This window comes from Passer montanus, unplaced genomic scaffold (genome assembly GCF_014805655.1).
Source record: "Passer montanus isolate IOZ18808 unplaced genomic scaffold, ASM1480565v1 scaffold31, whole genome shotgun sequence".
Taxonomy (NCBI): domain Eukaryota; kingdom Metazoa; phylum Chordata; class Aves; order Passeriformes; family Passeridae; genus Passer; species Passer montanus.
This window is the reverse complement of record NW_024367819.1, coordinates 9,208,006-9,221,746: the sequence shown is the minus strand read 5'-3', so window position 1 is coordinate 9,221,746 and position 13,741 is coordinate 9,208,006. Positions and strand designations below refer to the sequence as shown.

Genomic DNA, 13,741 nt, shown 5'->3' with positions numbered 1-13,741 from the left:
CTCTTTTTCTTTTTTTTTCTTTGGGGAGGTGTCAGGAAATGTCAAGTAGGCTATGTAGATCAAGGCATGATTTGTAACAACACTGAGCAAACATTTCTTGATTTTACCAAACAATATTCTCATTTTGAATTCTTATTTAAATTACTCAACTTCTGTCTACAAAAGTACTCGGTAATAAAAATAAATACAAAGATCATGAAAAATGATGTAAGCATCCTCAAAGAAGGCCAGTAAAACATTTTTTTTGTCCTGCATCACACTAAAATAACTTGGCATATAAAAAGACATATTCTTCCAGCTTAGAAAAGGAATGGATTTCAACAATGTCAGATTCAACATTACATAGAATACCACGACCATTTTGGGGCACCAAACCTACAGACAAAACAAAATGTATGTATTTATCAGTGCTGTTTGTACATTTATTGCTATATCTGAATCAAAGATGCTGCCAATACGCACAACAACCTGTGAGCATGTGCCATGAGGCTATCAGTACCAAGATTCCCATCAGAAGTCTTCAGAGGTCTCAAATGTTGTCTGTTGGACATGAATCCTTCTTTCAAAACAACACTATCAGAAGAAATGATTATGAAAGGGCTGCTTAGGGCTGTACTTAAGGTTGTACTTAGTAGACAGTCAGTTACCTAGTTTGTACTTCCAGACAGACTAGGACAAGCTAGGCAGCAGTTCAGATAGAACTAGTGGAGAGGACTGTGACTGACAACACACTTTTATTTCCAAAATTTTACTCCCTACATACAGTTAGATGATAACTAAACAGATCCAACATCAAGAGCTAGACATGAATAACACCTATCCCAGAGAATGCCCATTTGGCAATACACTGAAATCACAGTCCCTTTTTCTGTTTTGACAAAATCTAACTTTTATTGCACTAAAAATGACATACATACACACACAAAACATGAAGCCCTGAGGCAAAGAAGACACAAGAGTTCTTATGGTTCTAAATGGGATACATTACATTTGTCAAGAGACATGCGATTTCAATATCCTGGATTCTAAAAAAGACAAAGAAATAAAACTTTAAGATTGTTACTGGTTGCTGAAATTGACTACAAAACAAAGTCTATATTAACTTCCCATAAACTTCTCATGAAGAGAAAACATTCCAATTTTGAAGAGATCTTCTAAAATATTTAATCAGTCTCTAGGACTGGGCTTCTCAGATAATGGAGATGAGCACCTCTCAAGAGTTGTATAACCTCCAACTAAGCAGTACAGTAGGTAATAAATACAGATATTAATCGCAAGATGAAGTGGTTTGTGGGAATTAAGGCTTGATATCTGACACAGAGCAGCAGTGAAGAATGCCACACTGTGCTCAAGGGAAAAAATTACTATTCAAGAGAAGCACTAGATACCTGCCAGTCTTCCAAAGCTGAGATATATAAACTCTGATTGGATCTGACTGGACAGGGAGTGCTTGCCACTGCTATTATTTTTTATTGCCTTACTTTGTACCACCAAAACAATAAATACCTTGTAGGACCCAACACATGCTATGAATATGATAGTGCTTTCCTACGGAATAAATTTTTCAGTGTCCAGATCAAAGAAGCATTTATATGCACAAGTGGAGAAAACTGTTTCTCAGATAATAACTCACACAAACCTTGCCTGGTTTCTTAACTGAGTCATATGTGGTTATTTTCATTGGAAGTGTCAGAAAGAAAACTGACTACTGTGCAGATCTAGAAGCATCACCAACTTGACTGAAGAGAAAGTTTCAGGAACTGTCGTCTACTCAAACTCATTTGTAGTTTGCATAGCACATGCCCCTGTGCCTCAGCTCCTAGATGAGTCAAATCCAGAACATACATACATATAGAACTTCAGCAGCAATTTCAGTGTAAAACACAGCTTTTGCTGAGAAATAGAGATGGAAAGAATGATGCTGATTTTGTTTTATAATAGTGCTAAATAAGAAATTAAATGGACAAGAAACAGAAACAAAGCTGGAATTAGAGAATAGAATCTCAGAACCTCTAACCAGAAGTTGTTCATCTCATTACTATCCCTACTACCTTAAAGTAGCCATGGCCACAGTACATAGTGAGGGTATACAACACATACAATCATATTGCACTATATTCTTTAGATAATGGTCTAGGAGCCAGGATATCTGGCAATAACCACAAAGTCTCACAGAGCTTGTTAGTTGAAAATCTTTGTGTATTTCTTAGGCAAGTGATGTAACTAGTATTCTGATTGAAGTCATTGCTATTACTCCTAAAGGTGTGTAGCCATAGAACCAAATTTCCAAGGCTTATGGGATAAGAAATAAAAATTAAAAACCCTTAAAATTAGAAGAATGAATCTGTAAACAAGTAACTCTTTGCTCCAAATATTATGACTCTTACACAGTGACTTGATGAAAGTAAAATGCATGGAACATAATCCACCTTTTGTGATATAACCTGCAGATAACAGGATTCTTCACACAAATACCACAAAATAAGATAATGAAGCATCTTCACATTTTGATGACTTACATAACACATAACAAAGTAAGTAAGGCATATCATTACTGAAAAATTCTTTGGCTTCTTTAAGATTTGCCATGTCCAGAGCAAGGGGAAAAAAATCCCAATGATCACTAGTGCCACTGCTTGTAAATGCTTAGTTGTAAACCTCTGGATTTATTGAGGTTTACCAGGAAAAATTATGCAGAATGAAACCAGGAGCTCAGTATAATGTCCTGTTTAATGATTGCTTTCCTGACAGCTCACACTAAATCTTGTATATATCATGGACAAATACTTGTGATCCAACTTTTGCATTTTTAGGGTTGAAGTTCAGTTTCATGTAAGGTTCAAACTTTTTTCTTTCCGTGATCTAACTATTTCACTTTCTTCTGTGGTTGGCATGGGTTTATTGAGTCACTTCTATACATGCCCACCTTAAAAGAAAAGGTTTTTTTTAGAGTAAAAGACCCTGCAGAATATTCTAAAGAAGATTCAGCAACATGTGACAAAGTCAAATCACTTCAAAAGCAAAGCTTCTTCCCCACATCTCTCAAGAAGAGTCCTGAGTACTGTGTACTCACAGAAGGGCTATACAGTTGGTACAAACATCAAATTTCAAACCCAAAATAAGGTTAATTCCAACACTGTTTCCAAAATTAAGACCAAGCCTGTTGACTGGCAATGCACCTATTGGGGCAAAATGAGAGTTTTGAAGGTAGCCATAGATTATAATAGATCTTAGCTTTGGAGACAGCAGAACAACACTGAGCACCATATAAGATACCTCTCTTGCTCACAGCTTCATATTTTCTGCATTAGAATTACACAATAATAAATGAACATAGGGGTTGTCAAGTCTAGTTTCTTCTTCAGGAAGAAGAAGTGATCTTTCAAAAAAAAAAAATTAAAATAAAAAGGAAGGAAAGGCTCCTTGGCCATTCTAAGTTTATAAAGTAGTCAAACAGGATTTGAAAGCTCAGCAACACTATGACAAAGAGGAGCTGTTCTTTTTTAATGGAAGGTTGGGACTTTGTCTCCAGATCTTTACAATCTGTTTCCTTCCCTGGCCCACACATTAATCTCACTCCCATGCAAGCAGAGCCAGCTGTTCTTCAGCCAGTAGCTTCTTCTTGCAACAATTCTGATTTCCAGTGGCAGCACAGAAGTGCACACACCGTATGTTCTTCGGACATTTATTTATAGTCTTTATCTGACAGGGCTGGGCAATTATAAAGACATAATGATAATTTGTGAACAGAAAAAAAGCACTTCTCCTACGTAAATTTGTCCCTTGAGAAAACAGAACACCATCTACTTGCAGCAGACAATTCACGAACCTGATAACTAAAATATGAACAAACTCTATGAGTAAATAGCAACAACAAATTAATCAAAATCATGACCTATTTATGGGTTGATTATAATAACAAAAAATGACTACAAATAAGTGCTGGGTAATTTGTGAACCAAATAAAGGGCTGCAATTCTCACATATAAATTGCTGTCAATGAATAATTTAACCAGCTCTAGTTAGAGCCATCTATTTATTAAGAAAGCTCACCAATTGGATCTGGCAGAATGATTTATCTCTATACACAGTGATAAAGCCAAGGGAAATCAGTACTGCTGGACATTTTAAATGCCCAGTTTGATCCTCTGGAGCCACACAGTATAATTTATAACTCAGTAGCCCTGATTTTAGATGTAGCCACTCTCATTTAGTACCATTATAAAACCACTTAGCCCAGTATGGATGACACAATACATAAGACAGGGGAAAATCAACATTTCTTTTGTTAAATTACATAGAAAAAACCCAAAGATTTGCATTATCCTTCTTTGCCTTTAGAGATATTCTACATGGAAAATAACATAAATATGCTAGCAGAAATATATAGCAAGTCTTCTTAGAAAAGCTAGGATAGATTCCAGAGTAATCATTAGACTGTTAAAGACAAAACCATGCAATCTTTTACATTTTTTTTCTTTTAACTTTGTAGAGATTTTTTTTCTGAAAAGATTAACAATATAAACAAAGTATGAATTCAGCTAGGGTCTTCCTTTATCACAAAGAGGTATCACTGCAACAGCAGAAGAGAGTAAGTTTATTAATTTTGTGGTTCCCTGTTTGACTTTTTGAAACTCTGACATTGCTGTCAGCACTGGTGTCTTTCAACATGCACCACCTTTCCCAGTCAAAGTAACTGATGAGTATCCTTCCTTCCTTCCAGCTACTTAAAATGGCATTGCATAAGGCCACAAGGCAACAACTTACAGAGATATAGCTTTAAAGCCACTGCAAGGGTGCTTTACAACTCTGTAAAAGCGCATTACAACTTTGTGAAGCAAAAGCATAAAAAATAAAACAACTGTGTTTTCTGTAACAACAAAAGAGAAATGGTTTTTAAAAAGTGACAACTCTGTGCCACAGTGTACATGCTCCTTTATCCATTTGTACTCTTATTCCACTGTTTCTGGTTTTGAGCTTGAAAGGAAAAATGCATACAATAGACTACCTATTATTTTCACAGTTGACTTCTGCCTCGAATTACAACTACTTTGGTCCTTATTGTTATTGCATTCATATTGTAATTCTAAACAAAGAAAGTGGTTCTTTTCTCTGAAAAGTCTGTATCTCCTTTCTACAGAAATTATCTCAGATTACTTCCATGAACCTCAATGATCTTAAGATAATGCAGTCAAGAATACCACCAAATTGGAAAAAATGCAGCCAACTTAAACTTTGTTGCTATCTTCACCATGTATGAAACATGTATAAGCACATATTTTTGCTTATAACTTTAACAGGATGGCAACTGCACAGATGCTACATATATTCTGACACCATGTGTATTGAACTGTGAAAGCTGCACACTTTTATCAGAAGCTGTAGTCTGCCAGGAAAATGACAATATTTCATCAGAGACTTTCCAGTAATGACACACAAGACTTTTTTTCTTGCTAAGACCTTGGGTTGTTTCCTAGAAAAAAATGAAGTGTACTGATTACAAATCAAAATTTACAATTTAGAACTGTAAAAAAAAAAATCACAGAGAAATCATATCAGGGAGTACTTTGCATCAGTTTACTCCCATCTAGCAAGACAAACAGAAGAAATGCAAATTGTTATGATGGCATTCCCAAACTGAGTTTCAAGCAAACTTCCAAACCTCTTTATTAGATTGGGACTAGTTTCTGTATCATCTACAGTTTCAGAGCTTCATGAGAAAAAAATGTTACATTTTTACATATTTACTACCTGTTTCAACACTTCTAAAGGCAAATGTATCAAAAATCTATCTGCATTTTCTAAAAATATATTTTGAAATTTTTTCATGAAACCTCTCTACTTTTTCATTATAATTGCTGTATGTGTTTCATCAGAATTCTTTTTGTCATTATTCTCAGCATTGCTACCTGCCATTTTTAGAACTTCTTGGAAATCTGTTGTAATGTCCTCCAGTGACCTTTAAGCCCCAGATAAAACCTGGTTTTATGGCATAAAAATTGTGACTCACTTCAGTGAACAATTCACTCTTTAGATACGTGCAATGTAGCCAACAATAAATCTTGCTTCAGGTTTCATACTCTCTTTCTAGGTCAGTCATACCCCAATTTCATCAATGCTGTACTATAAATCCCAATAACAGAGATCTACCACTGGGCATAAACACTTCTACTCAGGATAGAGAGGGGACATTGTCTGAGCAGTGGGATTGAAGAACAGAAAAAAACACAGGAGTTTTTTCACCAAGCAGTTTTTAAGGATGGCCTTTAAAAATTTTCACCAGACAGTGCAAGACCTTTTCTGTTCAGACCTTTCCTGAACTCTCAAGTTTATTATATGTTCATAATGCCCTCAAACCAGACACTATATCTAGTAATTTTCTTACTCATTTGAATAAATAAATACATTTTGTAAAAGTCTTCTGAATAAGGGCTACCTGCTCTTGCTGCAGCATCCTATTTTGAACAAAACCTATCAGTAACATTTTAAACCATGGGACATCTAGGCACTTATAGTGTAAGGAAGAAATAAAATTGAGGAAAGAAATATGAAGATAGGGGAGAAGGTACAAAAAGGAGGGAAACAAACTATGACATATTGATTGGATAATTTTTATTTTTTATGAAGAAAGAGGCCTTTCAAACTTAGAGAGTTTTAAGGATATTTAGTTTTTATAGTTTGCTCTACATTTCATGTATTGTTATAGATGATTTTTAGCTCAGAATATCATGAATGCTTTACTTCATCCATGCATGGTTTCCTTGATCTTCCTTTTTAAATCATGGAAAATTGTTCCAGGGATTTCTTCTTGCCTAAAGCCAGCAGCACAAAATGTGTAGGAATTGATATATCCCTTCGTTCTGTGTTAGAAGTCAGTACAGTGAAAGATTAAGATGTTTCTCCAAAGTACCAAAGCATATTTTTTATATAAGCAGTAGCTGTTAAGCCCTAGCACACCAGAATCTCCTAGCAGAATGATAACTTGGCAGAGGTTTAGGAAACGAAGACTGTTGAATCAGCAGATTAATGCATTTGTTTGCTTACTCCCAGTCCCTCCTAAAGTAGTACTACATCAGCAATACTACATCTATTTAAGGTTTAATCAAATTAGATTATACTTTTATACTCCCAGGATCATTCTCCCCTGTAATATTTGTATTTTAACAATAGGATGGGTAGGTGAGAGAAAGAACGTTCTCTTAACTATTGGCCATCTGTTTCAAAACAGGGGATTTTTGCTTCGAACAACAAAGACAGCATAACATTCATTTTTATTAAATCAAATCTGTATGCCTACTTTTCCACTGAAGCTTTGTACATTTTAAAAGACAATTTTTTGGAGCATTGGAATGAATTATAACTACAAAAGTTATGTGGTGTACATTTCTTACAGCACGGTTTGGGCCCATCCTGCTTTATACTGCTAAGTGCAAATTGCATACTGGCAGAAATTGCATCAGAGTTGAATGCACTTTCCTAGAGGCAGCAGAAAGTACGATGGCATCTATTATTACAGCATTGAATAAAAATGCAATTTACCCCAAAAATTTGACATGATACTGGCATACTATAAGTACAGGATAATTTAGGTTGGAAAGAAGATCAGAAGGTCTCAAGTCAAAAGACAGCCCAGTATAAGAGACTGTGTTGCTGTCTGGTCTCAAAAACCTCCAGGAATGGAGACTGCACAACCTGCTGTTTGACTGCCATAGAAATGAGAAAGTATTTCTTTATATCCAGTCTGAAATTTTCTACCTGTTGTCTCTTGTCTTCCCACCATGCTCCAGTGTGAAGAGCATGCCACCATTCTCCATGTAAACTCCCTGTAGGCTCCCCACAATGCCTTTTCTCCTCAAGGATGAACAAGGCCAGCTCCCTCAACTTCCCTTCCTAGAGCATGGTGCTCCAGCCTCCAACAGAAGGCAGCTCTCCATTGAATTTGCTCCATTTTTATCCATGTCCTTCTTGAACTGAGGGCGAGCAAAACTGGGGAACGACCTCCTCCCTTGATGAGGCTGTGTTCCAGATAATACAGCCCAAGATGCTATTGGCTGTCTTTGCAGTGATGGCATCCCTTCAGCATTCCTAAGTCCTTTGGATGGCACATCCTCCAGTGTAACTGCTGGTACCCTAGTGTGGTGCCACCTGCACACATGATAGAGCGCACTCCTTGTCCTCTTCCAGGTCATTGATTAAAAAGTGTCGAATAGGACAGTACTTGGCTCCTTATCACTTCCACACATCACATTAAAACTACCCTCTGAGCCTGATATCCTAGCAGGTTTTATAGATCCAGATGCCCATCCATATAGACCCTATCTCCTAATTTGGATATACTAATATTGTGGGAGACAGTGTCAAAAGTCCTGCTAACTACTTTCTCCTCATACACAAATCCAGATGTTTTAGGACAGAAAGTAATAAGATTTTCAGATGAGCTTAACCCTTGAGTAATCCATGCTAAAGGTTCCAAATCACCTTTTTCTCAATCTTGTGCCCAGAGAAGTGGGCTCCAAGGAGGTGTTCTGCTTGACTTTCCCAGGGACAAAATCCCCACTAGACTCTTGCTCCCCAGGTCATGGAATCATAGAACTGTTTAGCTTGGAAAAGACTTTTAAGATCATCAAGTCTGATTGTTAACCCAGCACTGACAAATCCACCACTAAACCATGTCCCTAAGCCCCACATCTACATGTCTTTCAAATACCTCTAGGGATGGTGAGTCCACCACTTCCCTGAGCAGCTTGTTCTGATGCTTGAATACTGTTTCAATGAAGAAATTTTTCCTAGTATCCAATCTAAAGCTCCTCTGGCAAAACTGGAGGCAGTTTCCTCTGGTCATATTGCTTGTTACTCATGAGAAGAGATGAACCCTGACCTGACTACAACCTCTTTTCAGGCTGCTGTAGAGAGGACAATGTTCCCCCTGAGCCTCCTTTTCTTCAGGCTACACAACCTCAGCTCCCTCAGCCACTCCTCACAAGACTTGTGCTCCAGACCCTTCACCAGCTCTGTTGCCCTTTGCTGGACACTCTCCAGCACTGCAATGTCCTTCTTGTAGTGGAGGGCCTGAACACAGGTTTCAAGGTGCAGCCACACCAATGGTTGAGTACAGGATGAAGATCACAGCCTGCTCCTGCTGACCACACTGTGGCTGACATGGGCCAGGATGCCCTTGCCCTTCCTGGCCACCTGGGCACATGCTGGCTCACATTTCAGTGCTGTTGACCAGCACCCCCAGGGCCTTTTCTGCTTGTCAGCTTTTATTCCTTTGGTTTTTTTGTTTTTTTTTTTTTTTTTCAAAGATGGAACATTGTGGTAAAAGTTTAATTCCAAATTTAATTTACCACCTCTTTTAATAACGCAAATAAATTAAACCAGGAAAGATATAATGACAACATTTCTCAGACTGTTAGTAACTGTCAGCCCAATCTTTCATCTCTCCCAAACATACACATACTCTATCGTGTTAGGAGCTTTGGGTGGAGGACATTTTATGAGAGAGTAAAACTGGCCACTGGGGAAATTCAAAAGCCTTAAACTTGGGTTGTTTCCAAAATTATCATTTATTTTCAAAGTTAAGGCTGCTGCCTTTTACTTTCTGTTGTTTACAGAAGTAGTGGCATTTTTCTCAGCAATCTTTTACCATGTTCAGCTTATGATGAAAACTCAATGCTAACTACTCCACAGTTTCTACATAAGCAAAGGCAGGGCTCAGGAGAAATAAGATGCTGCACAATTAAAAATATAATGAAATTAAAATCATGAGCTGTACCCCAGAAGAAGGCAAAGTCACACCTTTCTCCTACAATCTTAATATATAAATAAATTATACTGTGTAACTTGGTACATCTTGGGATTTTTAAACTACACTTATGCAGCATACCTCTGGTATTTGTACATGAACGGGTAGAAATTTCAAATTCTACCAAAAATGAGTATGAAAACTTAGAAAATAAGTCTTAACACTTACACTCCATTGGGGTAGAAGGAATATTAACAATATTCACTATGATTCGATGAAATACATGTGAAATAGAATTAACTACATCACGAAAAGGGCAAGAATAGAATGGGCGTTTTATCATATGCTTTCTCACACTTATAAAACATACACTGTCCATTGACAGGAAAGCATGTGCGGAGTTTAGACTAAAGATCCAGCTAAGATAAGTACCCTGCTTCCATGAATGATCAAAATCAGACATAGAGAGAAGAATGAAAGCGAAAGGCAAGCATATATCACAAGGAGCATAGGAGCAGTATCTTTTTTTTAGCAGCACAAAAAGAATCACTCCCGAACACAATTTATTAATGAACTATGAAGCATAAAATTTAGATCCTCAATTGCTGACTCAAATGTACATGGTTACACACCAAGAGAAACTGAAACCTAAAGACCAGAGTTATGGCAAAAGTCATTACTCTTGGTGCTTCCAAGACTGTAAATAATGTAAATATCCCACAATGCAGGGATAATCTCTTCATATTAAATCAACTCAGTGCACGTATCTGTAACTCAGGTTTGCTCAGGAGGCCTCTACAATACAAACACCACTTAGCATTGGCATGATTTCACTTAAAATGCTCTGATTTACCAGCCAGCAGGCTCTTCTTGCCCAGCTTTCAAGGAGCACAGTGAGACAAACTGAACATTAACAAACCATTGCCTTGATGAACCATTCCCTACTAATGTGCATAAGCCCAAGTACTTAAGAACTATCCTAAGTTTTATGCCATGAGACTTTAAGCATATTAGTACAATCTAGTATTTCAGTTTCAGCTGGGGACACTCTTGTTCTGCAAAACAGTTCTCTAACACCCTCATTATTTTTAAGAAGATTGAAATTTTGAACCAAGAAGGCAATAGCGCTAACCAAGACAATACAAAGTGAAGTGCTGTTCTTCTTTTCATACTAAGATTACATATAAAGGGACAAATAATGAGGCAGGGTATAAAACTGCATAATGAATATCTTAAAAATGAGATGAAAAGAAAAGTTAAAATATATTTGAGGAAAAAAATCAGAAATAGAAAGAGCAGCTGTATTTGATATTTACAAAGTTACTTCTTTATCAGACAGTCCTAAACAATCTTGTCTTGGGCCCTTAACTTTGTACCCTTAACTAAGTAAATGGAAGAAAAGATGGTGAAACTTTGGAAGTCCTGTTTGTAGAATTTCCAATGCTTAATTTGATTTACAAGCTTCACAGATTCAAGGAGAATAAGAAACAGACACCAAAATTGGAGTTCACAAAACAACATAAAAGACATTGTATATAGCTAAATTGATCTATTCAGAAAAAGTAGAAGATAGGTGATTGTGTCAAAGAGGAAAAGCTGACATTCAAGAAGTACATGTATTTCATAAAAAATTAACAGAACATTAAAACCCAAAGACCTTATAAACTTTTGCAGATATCACGGCAAGGAAGATTCATACCTGTAGCAAGGTACATGATGTGGAAAAGCATGTCCTTGCCCTGCACAACATCCACAACCACATGGGAAAATCGGCTGTTGTCTTCCATGAAGTAAGGAATTGGAATAACTGGTTGAACAACCTCATGCATTAAGAAGAATTTTTGTGCATCTTGAAGATTTCTCTCAGTCAGATTTACATACAAACCTTGGTCCATGGTGCCACACTGTAAAGACAGAAAAGTAGCATGACTATATGTGCCAACAGTAATACATTTACTCTTTGATTTACAGCACAAAAAAATAAAAGCAGGAGCATATCTTGTAATGACAATGTGGAATTTGACTTTCAGGTCCCATTTTGGTGCTAACCAGACTGTCCAAGGACTCAGGGAGCTCAGTTTTCCTGAGGCAGTACTATGGAGGCTCCCCAGTTCTAAACAATAAGGAAGAGCACCAGACTGACTAGCACAAGTGGGTTATGGAAATATTTTGCTATATGTTCATAGGGCAGGAAAGACAAAAACTACCATCCAAAAATCCAAAGTATTTTCTGTCTAGTTTTCTTTACAATATTCACAGACCTCAGTGCTAATGATATAACAAATTTTCAAAGGAAACCCCATGCCCTACCACAGCCAGGGTCTGACAGGAATCCCAGGTGAAAGTACAACATGCAGTTCTAGTAGCTTCTTAGGACTCCATCTTCAGTAGCAAAAATGGACAGTGCAGAGCTCTATATAAATATCATCCACAGCAAAGACCTTTGTTTTTTTCTTTAAAACTGACCATATTTTAACTATGAAAAATGTGCTCTTTTCCTACAGAAAAACATCCACTAGCTGCATGGACAAGTTTCGAACACAAATAAACAAAGCAAAATAATTGGGAATTAACTTCAACATATTTGCGTTCGACTGAGGAAACAAAAGAGAAAGCTTCTTAGTGCATGGGAATATATAAACATTTACATGTTTATTCAGGAGTAAATGCATCAGAGAAGTAAAGCACTACTTCACAACATTTATCAAATATTTGGGTGACGTGAAAGGCATAACTAAGTCACCATTTTTGTTCTGCTTTACTATGTCATAAACTATGCCATGAATTACAGCATGAGCAAAATAATAGTGTGCAAAACCATACCAATTTTTTTTTATTATTACCATGTTTTCCATCCAAAATTGAGTGATTGTTCCAAATCCACAAATGATAAAAAAATTCAAACAAATTATTTCATAATGGGAGATCAGATGATGAAGAATGATAAATTAGCAACTGGCAGGAAACAGTTATTTGCTCTGTATGTCAGACCAGTGAAAAAAATAAACCACACCAAAGAAGTTCTCTGGATCTATCAAGCAGGAAAAATTCCAGCGGAATACCTATAGTACACTGAATTGCAAATGGTCCTTGGTCTTATGATAGACATTGCCCTGCCTAAAGAGAAAAGCAATGATCTCTGAAGAAAACAACGCTCCTCAAAACTGGGACTCCAATAGTATTCTAAAATGGAAAATAATTCATTAATATAAACCTGCCTTGGAAATATCATGTCTGATGCTACTATAGCTACATAGCAGTAGTCTTCCTTCAAACCACAGACCTCTCTGTTGCTACTGAGTTGGTGAAGCCTCAGAGGATAAATCTACTTCTAGGACTACACAAACAGATCTTCTGGTCCTTTATCGTAACAACTCTACCAAAGAAAAGTCCTTTCTCTGAAGGAAACCAATGACTCAGTCAATGAATATATCTCATCCTTGTGAGGTATGTACTCTAAAGTCACATAGTCAAGTCACAAAAAATGGTTAAATCTCTAAGTATTAGACTAGCTTCTGGTATGTATCACTGCTGCAGTTATGGAGCCAGAAATGTAGCAGAAAGTTATTCAAGGAAATAAAAAGCAGCATCAGCAAAAGAAGTTGGACATTAGAGATACCTAGAGATCAGTTGACATCAATTGCCTTCAATATTGTGCTGTAAAAGGCCACGTTACGTTACAGTTGTGGCTCAGTGAGATATGATACAACTGTTGTCACTGTTCTTGTAAATTGGATGAAGTACCAGCTGTATTAAAATCAGCCAGGCCACCTAAGAAATAAATTTTAACATCTGTCTTGATTGGGACTTGGAGACATGCACTAACAGTACAGCAGAGACTTAAACTGGTTTTACACAGCCATCAGGCTGTTATCTCTCTTTGTAAGTACCATTCAGCATGGGCTGCTCTCACAATAATTAACAACACATTAATGCAAAGTTTGTAGGGAGAGTTTATTAAGTTTTATCAGATGTGCTTACCTAGTCAGAAAGGTG

At 36.8% G+C, this 13,741-nt stretch overlaps 1 protein-coding gene across 5 annotated transcripts in view; it reads right to left on the bottom strand.

Moving 5' to 3' along the window:
- Positions 1-13,741, bottom strand: part of SEMA5A (semaphorin 5A) — a 315,764-nt gene that overhangs the window by 107,768 nt on the left and 194,255 nt on the right. For all 5 annotated transcript variants that reach the window (XM_039714857.1, XM_039714858.1, XM_039714856.1 and 2 more), the window contains one exon: positions 11,445-11,649. In XM_039714857.1, coding sequence (XP_039570791.1) covers positions 11,445-11,649 — 205 coding nt within the window. The remainder of the gene's footprint in view (positions 1-11,444; positions 11,650-13,741) is intronic.